This window comes from Gallus gallus, chromosome 5 (genome assembly GCF_016699485.2).
Source record: "Gallus gallus isolate bGalGal1 chromosome 5, bGalGal1.mat.broiler.GRCg7b, whole genome shotgun sequence".
Lineage (NCBI taxonomy): Eukaryota > Metazoa > Chordata > Aves > Galliformes > Phasianidae > Gallus > Gallus gallus.
In genome coordinates, this window is record NC_052536.1 from 2,584,242 (window position 1) to 2,604,675 (window position 20,434).

The 20,434-nt window shown below is 37.0% G+C and overlaps 1 protein-coding gene across 9 annotated transcripts in view; it reads left to right on the forward strand.

The window, feature by feature from the left end:
• The window catches only part of NELL1 (neural EGFL like 1), a 286,028-nt gene that overhangs the window by 163,869 nt on the left and 101,725 nt on the right, over window positions 1–20,434 (forward strand). For all 9 annotated transcript variants that reach the window (XM_001234166.7, XM_015286235.3, XM_015286242.3 and 6 more), the window contains one exon: window positions 17,209–17,331. In XM_001234166.7, coding sequence (XP_001234167.3) covers window positions 17,209–17,331 — 123 coding nt within the window. The remainder of the gene's footprint in view (window positions 1–17,208; window positions 17,332–20,434) is intronic.

Here is a 20,434-nt window from a genome sequence, read left to right on the forward strand (position 1 = left end):
CAGGCAAACTCCTGCTTTGCATCTTTGCCTTTGCAAGCTCTTCGAAAACACAGCAATTTTGCCAGTGTTGATGTGGTTGCTGGTGACAGTGCTAGTGGTACATTGTTCAGTTGAGGCAGTGTGAACACTTTATAGGATGCCAAACATGTACCAGTTTTAAAGCTCTTTCTGATCGAAAAAGATGGCATTCCTCTCTTTACAGGAGAATTAAAAGAACTGATACTGTTTATGTACAAATTTTCAGTGGAAATATTATCGTGGCTGACCTTATATTGCCTCGTTAAATTTTAGAAACATTTTTATCCTATTAATTTCCTAACTGCATGTGAACGCAGTGAGGTATACCCCACAAAATGACTTGCTTGGGTTATGGTGGCATGAGGTATCCCATTGCAATTCAATTTGTGGTTTCAGTCGATTGTTTTGTTACACTATTTTGTTTCACCTGTAATCTTTACAGTTCTGTCAACTGTCATGAGGGGCCAAATTAGTATCAAAATAAATCCTCTTTCTTCCTTCTAAATTAAGTTATTAATATTTATCTATTCAAATTACTGTTCATTCTTAACAGCTTAATTCACAGATCTTTTCCTGCTGCATTGGTGTGCTTGTCAGTGTTATGCATAGGAATACTGCTTCTGTTGCTGTAAAAAGGAGATTAGATGGAGGGCTCTAGCTGCCATCCAATTTGTATGTATGGGAGCTTGTGGCAGGAGGCTTCCTTTAGGGAATTCATCACCATTATGCCGCAGGCCCTGTCTGTGTGTTCAGACTTTCTAAGGAGTAGTTAAAATGAGAAGTTCAATTGTCTTCTATGGGAAGAGTTGCTTAATTTCTGTAATGCTAATTTAGTGCTGATTGCAGCACTTATGCATCCTTTGGAAAGACATAAACCTCTTCTCTGCAACAATGTTCTTTGTTCACAGGCATCTATCAGCTGTGTCACAGAAGTGACACACAGAACACTGATCATTAACAACTGGGTTTGAGCCCCTTTAGATGGAAATGTTTAAGCACTGAAATAATAGTTTTTATCCAAACTGTGTTCCAACTGTAATTGTGTCACTGCCTCGTAAGACACCAGTGGGAGCAGGAGGAACTGAGGTATCTTTGTCTATTCTCTTTATAGGGAAGAATTGATCTGAGAAATAGGCACCAAAGACATAAAATGTTTTTGTAAAGGTTGTAGGTGGACGGTGTCTAAAGCAGGACTATTATTTGTTATGCAAAGTATGTTTTCATTTAAATAAGAAAAGTATTTGATCATTGTGTTTCTTTTGATACAGAAAGTCTAGGAAGCTAATTTTGAGGTATATGGTGCCTTGCTTCCAGTGATTTCCCTGCCATCGTCTGGCTAGCGCTAAACTCAACTAACATGAACATATATCAGGTTTCTTCTGCATTTCTTACCTTTTTGTTTAAAATGGTTTAAATATGTGAAAGCTAGTCTCTTTCCCGTTCTTGTCTGTTGGTAAAAAGTTTCAGTACATTAGATGAGTTTTGCACTGACATAACACCTTTCTAAACATTGCTATACAGAAGAGATGGTAAGAGAATCTTAATCACCAAGTTGTGCAGTCTTTTAATGAGAGAGGAGTGAAATTCAGATTGTGCCAGATGGATTGCCACTGGATTGTGATTTCTACAACTCCAGACATGCACTGCTGGAAGGTCTGTGCTCAGTTTACCTAACAGCATCATTGCTCCTCTTTCTGCACTGAAGTGCTCTCTATAATCCTGCTTTTCTTCCCAGGAATATATCTTGTAATTACATTCAAAGCAATGCTATAGCAAGTTATATGAATAGATGCACGTATTTTGTGGAGGTTATTTTCCTTTGTTTTCTGTTTGTTTTAAGATAATCATATTGCAGATTTGAATATAACTTTATTCTGAATGACTTGTAGCCATTTTCTCACAACTTTTGTGAAGTATGATCCTCTTAATAGGAGTACTTTTTCACTGCGATTGTTAGAATGTTTGGGGTGAAGAGGTTAGCAAACTGTAGTTCTAAGCTTTTTATTCCTATCAATATTCATCTCCAGTTTTAATGCAAAGACTTCTTTACACTTGTTCACTTTACATTTGAGGGGACTGGAAGTAATAAGCCTTTGTGGAGGATTGCCTGTACTGTTCTTCAGGTGGAAATGTAGCAAGGGCTTGAGCTGGTGGTGGGGAAAAAGCTCAGACTGGACAGCTTACACCAGAGCCTGTTACCACTGCACAACCCAGGGCTGGCCCCAGGACTGCTGGCTAGAATCAGTGAAGAAGCCCGCCTGGCAGAAACCTTTTCTTAAAGAAAATGTGGAGCACTGGTGGGTCAGAAGATGGGATGATAGAGTATTGGGGAAATACTCTGTGCTGTAAAATGGAGAGAGTTTGAAATACTTGTGCATGTGCTTTCACGCAGTGCTAAAAGTGTGGCACCGTTCAGAAAGAAAAAAATTAAGATAAATAAAATGCAGGCCTTTGATATGTGTTGATCTTCAAACATTTTCATAGCTTGCAGTGAAAAAAAAAAATTCTTGCTGATATTTCATCTTGATATTAGAGGGGACATTTCTTTCCAACATAGGCTTTGACTCATTAGAATAGTCTTTTGTATAAGGCCATGAACAGAAATTACAGGCATGTCAGAAAATACATGCCTTTTCAGACAACATGCTCTGCAGATCTAAAAACACCCTGGAAGACAGCTGCCTGTAAAACAAAATACTTTGTCTTCCATCGACTTTCCTCATGATATTATCCTATGTTATGTAGTATAAAAACACGGAAAATACAGATGCTGCTAAAACAAAAAGCAAAAAAGCCAAAAAAGGGACATGCTTCAGTATTTTTTATTTTTTTTATTTTTCCAGGGGCCTCTAGATGCTCAATTAAGGTCTCTGCCTGTGCAGACGTTGATGTTGTTTTTTGTTGGAAAGAGAAGGCAGTTCTTCCTACGCTCACTGTAGCTTGATTCTCATTTCTCATTTTATTTCTTTTGTTTGGCATCTGTCTAGCTTTTTCTGTTGAAATATTCTAACCTTCTTGTGTTTTTCATGTTTCCTTCATGTTCTGTGGTTGTTTAATGCTACTCTCTCTTTCATTGATGCATATGTGCATGGACTTGTTTTGTCAATATTAGGTACTTGAGCGAAGCATGGAATTTCATTTTGCCCTCTGTAAATTGATTTTTGAAGACATTCCTCATGCTTGGTGTTCTGTTTTTCTTAATTATTTCACGTTTTGCCAAAGGCTGCCAAATCCTACCACCTGCAGTAAGGAGGCTTCAGATAGCACTCTGTGAGCCAGCCTGGTTAACGTTGGAGAGGGAGCCAGAAAACGTATGCCACTTCATCCCGTAGAGGCCCTTGTTTGGTATCTCCAATATATTTCTGTGGTGCTTTCTGTGTTGTTCAATGATTTCAGGTAGCAGAGGTTACTGTCTCTATTCTCCCTGAAATGCTGTGTGAAGTTTTCTTGGAGAAGGGACACCTTTCTTGCATCTTGTGCTCTTTTGCACAATCCTCTGCTTGGATTCCTGTTTGTCTTGGATCGCAGTAGACACTGTAGCCAGTTTTCTTTGTCTGCCAGTGACTTTTCAAGCATTTGTATTAGAGGCCTTTTAGAGAAGAATATTCTTTTTGAATAAACTTCCATCAACCATACATTTTTTTCAGTCTTACAAGTGCTATGTTTCCATAGCTAAGTAATTTTTTTTTCTTACTTAAGTGAGAAAAGTGCAAAATAAAGTTGTACCATCATTATCCTGCAGTTAGTTACAAGAGGCTGAGCAATACACAGCACAGGAATTCTGTTTGATCTATCTTTTGTCTCAGCAGAGGCATCTTCATGCTGTGCCATGTTTTGCTGTTGTAAGAAAGAACAGCTACAGCCGAAGAAACTCAGGTTGGGACATTGTCAGTTCTCATGGGATAGGATTGGTCTAGTGTGATTGCTATTACAGTAGAATATCTCCAGGGAATATCATAGGTGCCTCGGGAAATGGTGATTCATTATTTGCCGTTCCTATCTACAAATCAAAATTGACTCTTTATGTTGAGAGTAAAAATGATGGAGTTGCATGCTTCAAGGGGTAAAATGATTCGATCTCTTCCTTCCACTTACAAATTCTGTGATATCTTTGGGATGCCACAGGAGTAAACCGAAGACCGATACCCAAGAGTGACATAAAGAGACTTCTTTTTCCCTTTGAAGTGCTGAGAGCCTGTTTGTCCTAGTTAAATGCACTGGAGGAAGTTAGGTTCATCAAAAACCATTTGGTAGTTTAGGTGCCTAAATACTGTGTTAGAAGCCAGTTTTTAAAAATGTGTTTTTAATAATCTCTGCACTCACCTGAATTACTTAGGGGAGTTGCAACTAGGTAAATATTCTGTTTACCTGGAGTAAGTACTCCATCACAAGCATAAAACATAGTGGACTCCATTTCTGAAGCACTTGTATAATTAGAAACTCATATATATAAAACAGAAAGTTGGTAAGTCCGTGGGGGAAACCTAACAGCTTGACTCTGACTTCTTAAATGACAAACTGAGAAAAATGGTCTAAGTCTTTATGACTTCTGTATCACTGGTAGAGCGTGTGCCAACACTCTGCAGGCCTTTCCTTGTATCTCTAACGGGTGCAAAGAAATGTGTCCTTAACTGTGATTTTGTGTTCTTGTGTGAGCCGACTGGTGTTTCTGTCACACACATGCTTGCATTAAGAAACAGTTCCACCTTGATATGTTGCAATAGCTCCAATAAGCTTTAGTGTAAGCTTGAACTAGGCTTTGTATGGCTTTTCTAGTGTTTTATTAATGTGTGGAAATTAAATTGTCATCGAGTGTTGGAGTAGAAAAATCTTTTGAACTTATGTCACTAATACAAAGTTCATCAAGCTGTGTTGAAAAGCTGCATGAAAAGGTAAATTTCATATGTTTAGTTATTACTGATTTTGAGAGTTCTGCAAAGTGAAGCTTGCAGCTATTGTTGAACTGAAAATACTGGGAAGATGGGATTCTGATATCAACTTCATAAAATATGCAGCTTCCACAATTTTCTGGATAAAAAGCAGCCTGTCCTTTTAGATTGTCATATTGCAATTATAAATAAATCAGTACCGTATTGCTTTAGGGTGCTTTTTTTTTTTTGACACAGTGCAGGTGTTTGGACTCCATTCAGCTCTGAGCAAAACAGGCAAAATAAAATTGTATCTTAAGATTTAATGGTAACAGTCATCTCTCCTGAAAACTGTAATTTAGGCAGTGGCAACTACTATGCTGTCTCAGATTGTCATTATTTGTGATTTCTTTATTTTCCTAAGTTAATGTCTTATGATTTGGAGAAGCTGAGAACTTCATAGAATTGTTCTTACTATTCATCTGTCAATATTTGTCACTCACTGCTCCAGCCTTGCTGGAAATGTATCGTCTCTTTCTGCACAGTACATCACAATGAGTTCAAAAGCTTTACTCTCTATATGAGAGCTAATTTGTTCTCTGTATGAAATTCTCTGCTTCATAGCTATGTCAAGAAAAGTAATAACTACTCAAAGGAATTTGGAAGAGTTAATGGTTTACAAATATGCAAATTGGCATACATAAATTGTGGAACTGGACCTGGGACTTGTCTTTGTGGGTATAGTGCCCAGTTTCTCTAAAGTCAAATATAAATCACATTCAGAATTTGGGATCAGGCTGAAGATTACAGGTGTCCTGTGGAGAGAGGCTGGCATTCAGACCAGGTTACTGCATACCTCTAGACATACAGAGCATAAATTGATCATAAATTCAGTAACAAGAAAGACCTTTAAGATGTTTGGGATCTCACAGATAGGGACATAGTTCTGTTTCCCACATGTGCAGTATTACATTTTTGGTAATTTTGTGAACCATTTCTATTGCCACTGGGGAGTTCAGTTTACACCATTGATATTAACTTGTATTTAAAAATATATATATTGCTGTATTTCATTAGCAATATTTCCTATGCTCCTTTCAGTCCCTATGCAAAAATTTGCTTAATGAGAAATTCATTCTGAGCTGTATAGGACTGAAAAGGGAGCTCCTAAGCAATCTGTTACCGTTACATGTAGGAATTACTCTGAATTTTTAAGATAGAAACCTGGCAATCCTTACTACTTAGTTTTAGTTCTAAAAGATGTTTTGATCTATGTGGGATTGAGCCTCAGTGCTGTGAAGCTGAAGATTCTGAGCAATTTGCTCAGTGAATGTGCTTACAAAAAGAGGCTGTGGATGTTATGTTGCCGGAGGTGTTCTAGGCCAGGTTAAATGGGGCCCTGAGCAATCTGATCTAGTACCAGACCTGGAGGTTGGCAGACCTGCCCATGCAGGGGTCTTGGAATGTGATGGTTCTTGGGATCCTATCCAACTGAAGCCATTCTGTGATTGATGCCTGGCTCAGCAATACAATTGCTCTCAGAGTTTGGAGGCAAATTTTAGTAAGAAAGATGAACATCTCTAATAAACAGTTGCTTGATACATTTATGTGAAAAAATATTTTGAGACTAAAGATTTGAAAGGGACTAATCTTCTTGCACAGTCATACAAGCTGCCCTAGTGTGAAGTGTTTGCAGGTGGATTTTTTTCTTAAGATCACTTTTCATCATTAAAAAACAACACAACGCTGCATCCAGACAGGACTAATCTGAGTTCAGTAAAAACTCCACAAAACTGCAGCGAAGTGTCCAGTTTAGATGGAACATGTGACAGTTAGATTTGCTGTTTTCTAATCAACCTGCATGTTTAAGGATGCATTCTGGAATTTCTGTACATGTCAAAATGGTTAATGTTTCCATTATTGGCATGTATGGCATGGGACTTCAATGTCAAAAAATACTCGATGCTGTGACTCTTCACACAAATAAACTAGTAGCAGAGCTTTAATATTAATATTATTTTCATGTTCTCTACTAATTTGACACATCTACTCAACTCAAATGCACTTTCAAAGGGTAGGAAATAAAATGCAGAAGGATTAATGGTGTATGCTTCCAATGATTCTTGAATTTTTCAACATTGGATCTAGTTTCCTATTGTATTGCCCAATACTGGTTTTTTTTTTGTTTGTTTGTTTTTACCTTGGGGAGCTTCTTATCAGAGTCTAGGCTTAAAACCTTTTTTTATTCCAAAGATTTTTTTTTGTATTTTCCTTCTTCCTTTTTCTTTTTTAATACTGTGTTCAGAAACAATGAAAACAAATCTCTCCTCTTCCTAAGAGATGTTACACAGCCATTTATTATACGTATGTAAATATATATTGTTCTAGCAAGTGATCTTCCTTTTTTTTTTTTTTTTTTTCCTGGTCTGCATTCTACACTTTTTGAAAAAGCTACAGTTACATTACAGAGATGTTACTGTTCAGTAAGGGTAGCTATTGTGTCTTGATTTGGCCAAAAATGTTTCTATTGTAAGTAATTTAGCATGTCCTAGAACTCCTTAGTGAACTTCTCTCATGAAACCCAAATAGGTTCTGTTTGTAGTTGTTTTTATAAAGTAGTAAAGCATGGACAGTTTTTATAAAGTAGTAAAGCAGGACAGAGGATCATAGTATAAAGTATCTTTCCCTTGAGGGGGGAAAAAAAAGATAGGTATATATAAAAATGCTCTAAATTAGCTATTGATGTTCATAGAAAAGACATCAGAATTACTGCAGGTAGTTCACTGAAACTCTCAAATTATAGCACAGCTGTAGTCAAAAATAAGCAGAATCATGCAAACGTTTGGGAAATAATGTATTGAGTGCCAACTGAAAAATAGGAGTATGCAATTGTACAGATCCAAGATGTTTTGACATCTTGAGTCCTGTGTGCACCTAGAGGGTTCTTCTTCTGTGCATGTATATAAGTTAACAGGGGACCTGGTGGGTTTCATGGAAAATAGGGCTCATCAGTAAGGTGAATGTCTTAGCAATGAATAGTGAAGTTTCTATATACTAGAGTGAAATATAAACCTTCACATTTACCTCTGCTTTCAACTTCTTGCTAAGGGAAAACAAGGAAGGCTTAGCGTTTTGGTGCAGAAATCATAGGTTCGAACACTTCACCCGCTGAATGCTGGAATCATACAAATGGATGTTACAAGTGTCATTCATTCTCATGTTTGCACACCGGTCTCTTTAGAAAATGTAGTGTTAGTCTGTTTTCCACTACAACTATTCCTATCACATTACGTGCATGAATAAGATTACAGGAGGTTTTTTTTTTTTTGATCTTTGAATACGTGACTACAAGATTTCATTGTGGAGTAAGTATATTAACTATACCCAATAATAACTGAAGTTGTTGAGGAACATGAAACTGTCAGACAAATCACAATGATTCTCTCTGAATACCAGTTTGGGAACACATTATATTGTTACATCAGTTTCTAGATGGTTCTGGGCAGGCTGGCTTAACAGACTAAATCAACATAAAACAATAAAAAGCATAAGCATAGTTTATATTAGTATTGTATTTAGAAAGCTTGATTTTTGGATAGCAAAATGTGACCAAAATCAAATTCTGTGCCAGGAAAAAAAGGGAAGAATTTTAATTTATTACTTTAAAGTAAACATTCAAGAGGTGTTATTCAGACAGCAAATATGTGAACATTCAAAATTTTATATTCAAATTAAATCTCACTATTTCTTCCTAATTACCCAAGAGTAGCATATGTCTACTCTTTTAGAATGCAGTCTAAATAATTTGGCATTAAACACCAGAAGCTGTTCATTGTGTCTTAAATCACAATAACATTTTAGTTTCCTATTAAAATAACTGTGAAGCAGATATTTCTGCCATTACTTTGTATATTTAACTGCTCATAAGTATCAAATTGCAGTATATCCTTATCTTAAGGAAATGGGACTTCTCTGTTCATAGAATGGCTTAGGTTGGAGGAGACTTTGAAGATCATCTAGTTTGAACCCTTCTGCCATGTCAGGGTTGCCAGCCACTAGATCAGGCTGACCGGGATCCCATCCAACCTAGCCTTGAACCAGGGACAGGGCATGTCCACGTGGGCAACCCGTTGCAGCATCTCACCACAGTCTGAATAAACAATTTCTAACCTAAAAAAAAAAAAAAAAAAAAAAAAAAAAAGAGAGAGAGAGATTTTAAGTATAAAGCCTTTACCCCCCTTGTCCTATCACTATCATACTGTGTAAAAAGTCAGTCCCTCTCCTGCTCATAAGCTCCTTTCAAGTACTGGAGGGCTATAATGAGGTCTGCCCACAGCCAAGCTAAACAAGCCCAACTCCCTCAGCCTTTCTTCATAGGAGAGGTGCTCCAGCCCTCTGATCATCTTTGCGTCCCTACTCTGGACCGTTTCCAACAGCTTCACATTCTTCCTGTACAGACTTGTATACATATTACATATTCTTCATATTACATATGAAGAAGAAACTCTTCTTGTTCTTCACATCCCTCTGTGCTATGGCTTTCCTGAGTCCATCCCTGCACATCTGGAACAGCATGCCTATATACTTTTCCCAGGCCACCCACCCATTTTTCCTTTTTCCCCCTCAGTTTGACCAGCAGATCTTTGCCCAGCCATACAGATTTGTTACTTCATCTGCCTGATTTCTTATTCTCAATAATGGAGAGCTCTTGCAGTCTCAGAAAGGCATCCTTCAAGTACTGGCAGCTCTGTTTTTTCCTGTGTCCCTAAGGATAATTTCACAGGGATCTCATCCAACAGTTTCTTAAACAGCCTGAAGCTCACTCTCCTGAAGGTCAGGTACTAACTCTGCTCCTTGCCAGGCTCATGTTCCTTGAGACTGTGAACCCAACCACAGCATGGTTGGTGCAGCCCAGGTTGCATTCAACCTTAACCACTTTTACAGTCTCTTTATGCCTCTTACAGCTGAAGCAAGAATATCTCATCAAGCAGGCTCACATGGATCAGGTGGCTTGCAGTAGATTCCTCCCACCAGATGCCCTTTACTGGTTCAGTCCCTAATTTTAACCTAGAAACTCATGGATGTTTCTCAGAGGCAGCTCTTTGCAGTCTATCCACTTCTTAACATAGAAGGCAACTCTGGGCCAGAATTCTTTTCTGCTTATGATCTGGGTGGATGCCATCAGCAGCCAGCAGGCCAGGCACTGAGTAATCGGCCCCATGGTTGATAAAGCAAAAATTCCTGAAAGGGCACCAGCCTCTCAGCCATGGGTTTATCAGATGGCTTTTCCTGATCCTCTCAGTATCCCTTGCTGCCAATGAGGGGAGAGAAGAAAACTGTCTGTACGCCTGCTACATCAACTAACCACCCAAATGATCTGAAGTTCCTTTTAATAGCTCTTAGGGCTTCTCTCAGCGACTTTGTCTGCTCACGAGTAGGTGGAAATACAGATTTGTTTAGGATTGTCTGTGTTCACGATTGTCTTCTACCAGTTTACCATCCATAAGGTAATTTCTTGTATGTGACCTGTTTGATGTATGCATCTCATTCCTAATTGCCTTTATTTTCTGGGAGAGAGTCTTCCCATGTGTACAGAGTAAAGTTTCTTTTCATTCTGCCTATTTCTAAGCTATAGTTTTTGTTTCATCAGAATTTCTTGTGATCTGAAATCCCAAATCTGCTAAGTCCACAATATTTCTTAAATTCTATTTTTTATCTCTCATTTGTAAAGCCTTAATAATTAAATAGACATTTGAATCTTCATGCCGTGCAGCAGAGCTTTGTTTGTTCTTTTAAAAGTATTCAGAGAGGTGGCATTCTCCTTTCACAGTTTTAAAAGGCTATCGCTTGAGTGTAGCCGGACAGCTAATTAATTTTACATGAGAGCATGTATTCTATGCAAGTGGTCTCTGTATTAATAAACAATGGTAGAATCTGATGACCTTGCTATTCTTTAAGTGAATTGTCTCTCTATTATACATCTGTTGGTGTATAGTGATGGTTACTGCATTTATGCTTACATACCCCAGAACCAGTTGTCCTCTCTCAATTTAGAAATCAATATAGTTTTTCTTTCAATGTTGTAAAAGTAAGAATAAATAAAAATAGTCAGAGTCTTTTCATAATGTTTTCCAAAGATGAATGTTTTCTATTAATTGTGAAGGCTTTGGGTAACTAATGGAAGGAAATCCTTACAATAAGAAAATTATTCCCATCTTCTGAGCCAATTTAAATTGAGACCTTTTCTTGTAATGAGAATTGGAAGCAGCTATGGTGAAGGACCATCCTATGGGATGTGTCTCCAGTAATTGCATACCAGCGCCTTTTTAGAAGAACATTCTTATCTAATAATAATAATAATAAAGATAGAAAGGTCAACACACTTAGGAAAAAATAAATCCTAAATCAAATGTCCTTTTTAGGATAGACTTTTGAACTCTGTAAGGGGAAGCTATCCTGATGTTACAATTACCTGTGACTATTGATTAAAAGGTGCTTAGCTTTGCTATGTCTATATATTTTCAAACAGTGGTTCTAATTTTCTGTTAACGATTTTGGACAAATAGTGTGACAAACCAACTACTTGACTGTTTTCTCAAGTACATACAGAGAGAAAAAAGAGGAAGCTGAATGAAAGGAAAGTCTACCTCTTGAGCCCATACAAACCCAGTAAGCCTACTGGTTGTGTCTCTTTCAGCAAGGAAAAACAGAAGCATCCTAAGAATTATAAAGTACTCTGAAGAGTGCATTTTTTAAAAATATACACACAAGATGCTATCTTCCTCTTGTGTAATTATATAAAAATAGTTTATTGTAAATATCTTTTCAGTAAAAAAGTGAATGATATAATATTCCAAACTTCAAGTGTATGATAATAATCCATTTTTTACTACTGATAGTTCTGATGCTGGTTGTCATAGCTGCCTAGAACCTTTCACAAGCACTGCATTTTATGTGCACACAAATGGAGAAAAATTGTATTTACCTGTAACTGTTCATTTAGAAATTAACATGCATTTGTATTGACAAATGCATGCTGAATCTTATTTTTGCTCTGTACGTGCTCTGAATGATTTTTGTGTGATGGTTTTTACTCTACATACAATTTTGCAGTGTGGTTTGGATGGCTTTCTGCAGAATATAGTACTTCAGGCAATCCAAATCTTTGTGTAGTACTCTGCCTCCCCAGCATGTACCCTACTGCATTCTTCTACTTCACTGCAGCCCAGAACAGAGAGCTGTTTTTGAAGTAATGCTAAAGAGAATAGCGATGTGTTTCCTCAGTAAGATCAGGCTAGAGAAATGTGTATACAGAACATTTTGCAGGAAAACAGGTGCCTGAAGGTTGTTGACTTCTTTGGTATCTGAATATATCTATTTATACTTCACACTGAAGAGACTGCCTGTCAATAGGATTGCATATTAGTGCTGCAGCAGCTGGAATGCATGCTTGAGGTATGCAAAACACAGGCTGCTGCAACCTGTAGGTGCTTTACCTTTATTAGCCTCAATACATACCTGTGTTTTGAAGGAAGTTGAAGGTCTGTTAAGTGAGTGGCTTCCCAGCTGAGATGCATCATAGTTGATCGTTCTGCTGTGGCTGAAGGTGTAGCTAATGCATCTATTAGAAGAGGTGTGATCTTCTATAGCAAATACTTTGTGGATGGATGCAGCGTTTGGTTGTATTTTCAATCTCCCCCTCTCTCAGGAATTAGTTATCTGTTGTCTTTTGCATGCTTGCACAATAAACATTGGTTGCAGATGTTGGATTGGTGTGCTGCTTCCTTTAGCAGGGTCAGTCTGTCTTATCCACATGCCTGAGTGCAGGGGGATGCAGGGTGGTCCCAACTCTCTCTCTGTGGCACTCGGGTAATTGTGCTTATTTTAGCTGTTTCCTATGTATCTGTGTTACTGAGGCTTTAATGGGAAACAGCCTGTTTTCCCATTGCACTCTACCTAGTTTCTTCTTTGGGATTTCAGGAGAAAGGAAGTACTGTGTGTCCTAGTGTCAGTGTGCATGTAGACCAGCCTGTTTTTTAGTGTAAGATGTTTTTTGCAATTTGTAGGATGCATTGATGTTTGTTAAAATAAGATATGTAACTAGCTGTCTGCTTGAAACTACTTTCTGGGGAATTAACTTTGTTTTTTATGTGATTGTTACCTTTGTAAGGTCATTTCATATTGGTCATTTCATAAGGTCACTTATAACCTGCTTGGGTTATAGAGTTTGTTTCCGTGCGTCATATGAACAAAGCAAAGATTACTACAGTATTTATCTTTTTAACTACTGTGTATGCGCTATCATGCAGCACTACCTGTATATAAACATTAGTGTCCCCAGATCCATAGTGGACTTCAGCTCAAGCAGAAGCAATTTCAGGTTGCCTAAGGCAAGTAGATAACTTTCTAATGGTGTTTTTTTTTTTTGCTTTTTTTGTTTTGTTTTGTTTTTCCTAAATATACATTTTCTGTAGATTGTTTTAAAGATATTCTTCAAGACAAGCATTCCTTAACGTACGCATGGAGTGTACTCATGCTTGATACCTGTCCTGATTCTACAGTCATAGAACAAAGGCAGCAGAGAGATTATTGTGAAAAAGATGATTAATTTCTTACCATTTCATCCAGTGGTCTTTCAAGTGCTTTTGAAGAAAAATGGCCATCCTCAGATAAAGCCCGAGGAGGGAGTGAGCTTTTTAGTTTCTTAAAATGGTGTGCTTAAAGTAGGAACTCTGAGAATAAAACTTTTGAGAATGTTGGAAAAGTCTGTGGAAGCTCTGGGAAATTCAGCCAAGTCTTTACCCAGAAGAAAAATACCAGGCTTAAATGTGTAGCTTGTGTAGCTGTGGTTGTAGACAGGTGGCTGGGAAGCAAGAATATGATCTGAAGCTTGAGACAAATTGTGTTCTTTCTTACTTTCTTTCTGTTCGTAGGAAAGAAATATTAAGCAGAAGGTAAACTAGCAGTTGGTATTTGATCTCTCCTTTTTTTTTTTTTTTTTAACTATAGAACATTGATACCCTTTAATTTTCTGTAAGATCTTTAGCTTCTGAGGACTTCAGAAGAATGACAAATACTAAAACAGGTATAGAATCTTGAAACATTTTCATTTTAGAGGGAAACTGAGTCACAAACAAACAAACAAACAAACAAAAACGTTCATCTAGCTTTGTCCCAGAGCTCTGGTGGCAATAACCAAACACTTGAGTAACAGAAATTATAATATAGCAGAAAATTTGCAGAGATTTTGTAGGTAAGTTGTCAGTGAGCAAGGAATGATGTTATAATGGTAACTGTTCTGAAATGGTACCTTCAAGAATGGTAGTCTTAAGACGAATATTAATAATCCAGGGGAAAGTTTTTTTGTTTTGTTTTGTTTTCTGGAAGCCACCTCCTACAATAACGTCTGTCTCAGTGAACCTACCAGCTCTGTCTTTGATCACGGTCTCCTTTTGTTCTATGTAGTAGTAACAAAAGTCACATGGAGATGGATAAATTCAGTCAAACTTTAAGATGCTGCCATTCCTGAGCTGTCATTCCATGGCAGTATGTTCATGTATATACAGATACGTACATATGTATGCATAGATAAAGAATTAAAAATGAGATGAATTTTTTTTTTCTGCTCATTTTCGGCTGAAAGTGAAGTTGTTAAAATAAGATGTGGCCTCAAGATTTTTTCCTAGCTCTCTGCTTTGTTGTTTTGGAATGATACAGTTTGTGTCCTTGCATTTGTTTCTTAGTGTCCTTTCCTTCCAGCCTTTGTTATCTATTTAGGTAGTTCTAACCATAACATTAAAGCAAAAGTATGTTCTCCCTGATCAGCACTTGAATGGGAGACTTTGGAAGGTGATGTGTGAAACTGATGTTCTTTGCAAATTACTTGCAATCTCTTTTGAGTTTAAACAAAACATGAGCCAACTTTCAACCCACACTTCCCACTGTGGATACCAAGAGGGTGAGGGAGAACAAAACGAAAAATAACTCCCTACTGACAGATTCTTAAGGACTTGTCCCATTTGGAATAAAATATTTTTGTAAGTTGACAGAAAATCAAAGCTTTCTCATTCTTATCAACACTGTAACATCATGATCTATAGACATCTCTACACCAGGGAAAATTTCATTTAAAGTTCCCATAATTGCAGCCAAGCTGCTGCTAAAAAATCTTGGGATTCCTCATGCAGAGGAGATTCTCCTGGTATTTCTTATCCTAAGTGCAGATTCCCAGGGTCCACTTTTCAAACTGAGTTGCTAAAACTTTTGTCTGCTTAGAAAAAGTGACCTCTGTTTAGTCAGTAGTAAATAATATTGCCAGGATCTCTACATCTGCAGGAGAGGTAAATAGAATGATTTACATTGTCATAGCCCTAGAAAAGCATAGTAGAGCATAAGCACTTTTGTGTTCTGGCAAAACACATAAGTTACCACTGGAAAATGTGTTGCTTATATTTGAAGTGCTGAGAAATGTAATCAACTAATTCTGGCAATTATTTGAGTAGGAATCATCTGTGTACATGAGCCTATGACAAAGGCCCTCTCTTTGTAGCTTGAATACAACGCAATACAGCAGCAATCTAATAACAATAACAAATGGAAGTAGTAAGAGGCGGGAGAAAGCCTGGTTTTCTTTTTAAAAGAATGAAAGCATCTTTCAGTTTCACTTGCCTGCGAAGCAGTTCCTTGGAGGGTAGCTTTATAATCTTTGCGTCTGATGCAGCCATCTGAGCACCATGAGACCACCAGAGCAGGAATAAGAAGGGATGAAGGAGAGAAGCAGCAGCCCTTGAGGAAGCCTAACGTTCTGAATATCTAAGGTATCTGAAAATTGGAAAGGAGCTGAAGTCAATTACAAAGCTGAGCTGGAGATCAACATAAACTAATAAGTATGAATGTAGGCCTGAAGTTATCAGCAAAAGCCAGACACGTTTGAGTGTGTGCATATAAGAGTTTCTTACTAAAAGCAAAGAGGGAGCAAATGATGTCTTGCTTTGATGCTCATTAGAGGAAAATGATGGCAATCCATACCATTTAGCTGTCAAATGGATTAGAAAATGAGAAAACATCAGATAAATGTTCTGCAAACAGCTATTAAAGCTATTCCAGAAATATTGAAGAGTTCCTTGGAATCTACCACTCAAATTTATGTGTCTTGAGTTATCTTGAAATTGGCTATTATCCTGTACAAATGTGATGGCAAGGAAGGCAAACTTGAGCCTACAAAAGCCTGTGGTCCTGTTGTCAATGGAGAGGCTCTTCTGAGGGGTTACTTACTCTGAGGGGTAGCAATGAATATTTTTATAGGCACCACCTCTGTAGTTTATAGAAGACTGAATTGAGTCTGTAGTCATTGAACACTCCTTATTTACTGGTATTACCAAAGTTTATCTTTGGTTCCAGAAAGCCTCTAGAACCTGACTATACCTCTGAATATGAGGGTGATAGTCTGGTTACTGCATTTGCATGAATGAAGACTACCAAGAAAGTTGCCAAATTCTGAGTTTTGTTTAAGTCTAATATTGAAATCCTTTGCATGGTTCTCAGAAATATCTCTGCATTTTCTTGATTCCATTGAACAAACCTGTAAGTCCACCAGCACAAAAACATAAAACGATTGGGTTTTCTTTCTGCAATCTAACTGCGTGAGGGAAGCCTCTAGTAATTGGAGGATGAAGCAAGAAACTTCAGGGTTGGGTAGGTCACCACTTCTAACTGATGCTTTACTAGAATTAAATACATCAGGAGAGTAAAATGCAGGAGCTGAAGTGAATTAGGCCCAGTGACAGCAGTTAGAATTGCTGGATGAAAGCAAAATATGGAAGTCTCTTTGGGGTCCAGTGATAGGAATATTTCTATAAAAAGATAAAACTTTATTAAACAAAGATCCTACTCAGCATATATTGGAGCAAGTGGCTGTGAAAACAGAAATGTGGTTTTTTGTTGCTGTTATTTTTAAGAGTATTGATAGGATCCTCTCTCCTGAGTTCACTTGTCTTATATTCGTGCTTGTTTCTGTTGGTGATAGACAGTGACATAAGGGTTAGTCTTCACAACAGATATTATTCTATGATAGCCTTCTCCATAGCTTTTTGTCTTAGCAATACTTTGCCTCCTCACTGATTCTTTTTTCCTGTTTTTGAACCTAAACAATCACCATGCAGATGTTGTTGAATCCTGTAATTAAAGCAAACCCATTGCTGACTCCCAGACCAAACTCCCAATAATCAGCTGCTGTGGCACTCATGTTATTCCACTTGGTTTTAAGATGCCACGTTTTCAAGCTGAAAAGCTCACTATCTCTTGTTCCTTTTTTCCCTTGTAGAGCATGATGAGTGTGGCAGTGGGCGGCACAACTGTGATGAGAATGCAATCTGTACCAACTCTGTCAGGGGACATAGCTGCACCTGCAAGCCTGGATATGTGGGGAATGGGACCATCTGCCGAGGTAAGTTTGTTACTCTAGAAGCATTGTAAAAGTGGCATACTCTATTAATATTTTCTGACAGTCACCCACATTCCGTTAACTTGTGATGATAGCTGGATTCTGTCAATAATTCACTGTGAGATTTATCATCTGGCAACTGGAATGTGCATAGAGATGATGGGAATTGATTTGTGCATAACTTCTCAGCAAGAAGGAATTATTTCTGGAAAGCTAGGAGAAAAGGACTTTTACTGTCATCGTATACTGTCATTTAAGCTAGGTATCTTTCTGCTTTTAAGTGATATTAGTTGTTTATTAAATGTGTGCTATCACGTTTAGTCTTTAAAATTTAATCAAATGCCTTTAAAGTTAGGATAATCATCTCTTGTTCTAACATCATATTGCTGCACTTTGCCTACTCTCAATTAGAATAGGGTTTTTTTTTTTTTCTTTACGTTTGAACACTTATTTTGAAGCTTTCTCTCTTATGTAAACAAGAAATATCTGGAGTTGGCTATGCTTTCTATGACATGGTAGATCAGCTTTTTAGGAAGGTTTTTTACTTCTGTGGACAAGCAATGATGTATTTAAAGGCAGGGGTGTGACTCTGTTAACCAGTTGGCTTAGTGAGGGCTCTGTCATGAAGGTACCTCTTATGTATTCATGCAGTATCTTGTTGCATAAAAGGCTGCTTTCCCCTTGTCTGGGGTTGCATAATTTCTGACTTTCTAAACTGAATTGCAATAACTGAAAACTAACTTATTTTTTTGAAATGACAGCTACTGAAATTGAGAAAATAGTCTGTTATGGACTTCCAAGGAATTCTTTAAAGAAGTAGGACTGATATCATTCCTATTTCAAGCTAAAGTTCTTCACTAAGATTAGCCTGTCGACCACTGAATTAGCATATGCCATCCAATTGCTTTTTGATTTGACTTTGTTTTGAGATTGTTCATCTGCACAAGAGTAATGTTATATTCAAGACTATAAAATGGTTTGCAGTGTTTTAAGAAGCATCACAGAAACATTATGAAAATAGTGGCCAAGTTAAAACTTCTGTTCATATTGAAGTTCAGAAGGTGATACTGGGGAGAGAAACTCATTCTAGTATGATTTACTAGATTACAGTGAATGTAAATTACATCATAGACAAAGAGTTTCAGAGAAGTCTCTGTGAACAGGCTGGCTGTGTTTCACTGTGGTTTTTGTTTGTTTGTTTTTTTTTCTGATGCTAATACAATGTAAATCCTTAATGGTACTTCTTTGAAGCAGGAGTGCTTGGATTAGCTCATACAAACCATCTTTTCACACTGATGATCTTTGGTACCTGATGTTGGGTTAAATGTGGCAAAAACTCAAAGCCAAACTCTCATTGCATATTTATTAGTCTAGTAATGTTGAAGTAACTAAATATTCTAGCAATGAAATTACACTTGAGAAATACAAAGATGTTTTCATCCTCAAAATTTGTTGAAAGCTGAGTTGTGGTTAGACATATGTATTTAATATCCCTTGAATTGCACAAGTGAATGTACTTAGAGTTACCTGTTTGAGATAAACATACATGGAAAGAGAGGAAATAAAGTGAGTTCTTACATTATGACTAGGAAGCATGAACTGAGGGGAAATCTTGAGATGGTAGGAAAGCATCTTGCACTCTAATAATCACTGTATTCACTAGGGCTGAGAATTATCTGTCACTACATGAAATAGTTATTACTGCAAGACAGATGATACTAAAATGCTGTAGTGTTTTAGCAAATAGTGCAACATGCCATGTCAAGAAGTGGTCTGAGTTTCTCAGCCTATAGTTCTATGGTCATTTGAGGTTTTTACAATTTGGGTAGCTAATTTGAAAGGCATTCACATTTTACCCATTAATGGTGACGTAATCTGGTTGCAAAAAAAAAAAAAAGAAAAAAAAAAAAGGAAAAAAGCAGAAGAATTATTATCAGTTACCAGACACATTGATTTGCTTGTGCAAGTTCAAGGCTCGGTACGGGAAAAGAGTTGTGCGCTTGTCAGGACAACTATAAATAGTTTAGGTTGTATTTTAGCAATTCTGGAGCTTCATCTTCAGGCAATATAAATTGGAAAAAAAGTGTATACAAGCCAAGGTAATAAGTTCGATATAATACAATCTGAAACTGACAAATGTTCCCCTTGAGTCACCTATAAGTGTTTTATATTTACATGTTATAGATGTTTACATGCACAAAACGTTTGTTTCAACTCCTACTGAAGTAACATCTCTCCAGTTCTTCAAGAAATCTTATTAATATTGTCCAGGAACACCATAAGTAGAATAATAATTTTATGATCAGATAGTAGGACTGACTTTTGTGTCTGAATGTACAATATATTTCAACCTTATCTTCGCAATGTTATAAATTCAGAGTAACGTTGCTTTTTTCCTTTTGTGCCTAACGGTGTGATTACATATTTATAAGAAAACAAAATACTGGTAATTCTGTTTTAGAAATTGTATGAGTATTTAAATGAAGTTGCATAGTGAAATACTGGTAAATACAATGAAATTATTTTGGCAGGCAAGTTTGTGACATCTGCACTTTTTATGGAAAGTATGGAGAAATAAAAAGGACAGCAGTAATCTGGACATAAATATGGTTGTTGTTTAGAAATAAAAACAAAAAGATGTGAAGAGTGAAGCGAATATTTTTCAAAAAGAATTTCATAATCAGGATGCCACCTTTCTTGAGTAGAAAAATTTCATGTGTAAGATTTTTTTTTCTTGCTTTTCTGTGAATGTGGTAGTCTAGAGTATATAATTAAGGACTGGATTGTGTCAAAATAGGTGTGGAAACTATGATGAAGAAAAGTAGTGGAAAAGGGCACGGACAAAGACCAAATATGCTTCTTCACTAAAATAGATACAATTATAGTTTAAATGACATAAAAATGGAAAAAGAAGTAGAAGTGAACATAAGAAAATCTTCATAAATACATAGGTACCAAAACATAGGCAGTGAGACTGTATATAATAGTAGGGACCAACAGGACTTATTTCCTATGGATATAGATATTTTCTCTATTTTCCTGTAAGAAATGGGCTTTGGTACCTCAGAAAGATACTGAAATTTTGGGGATAGGTCAGAAAAAGAGT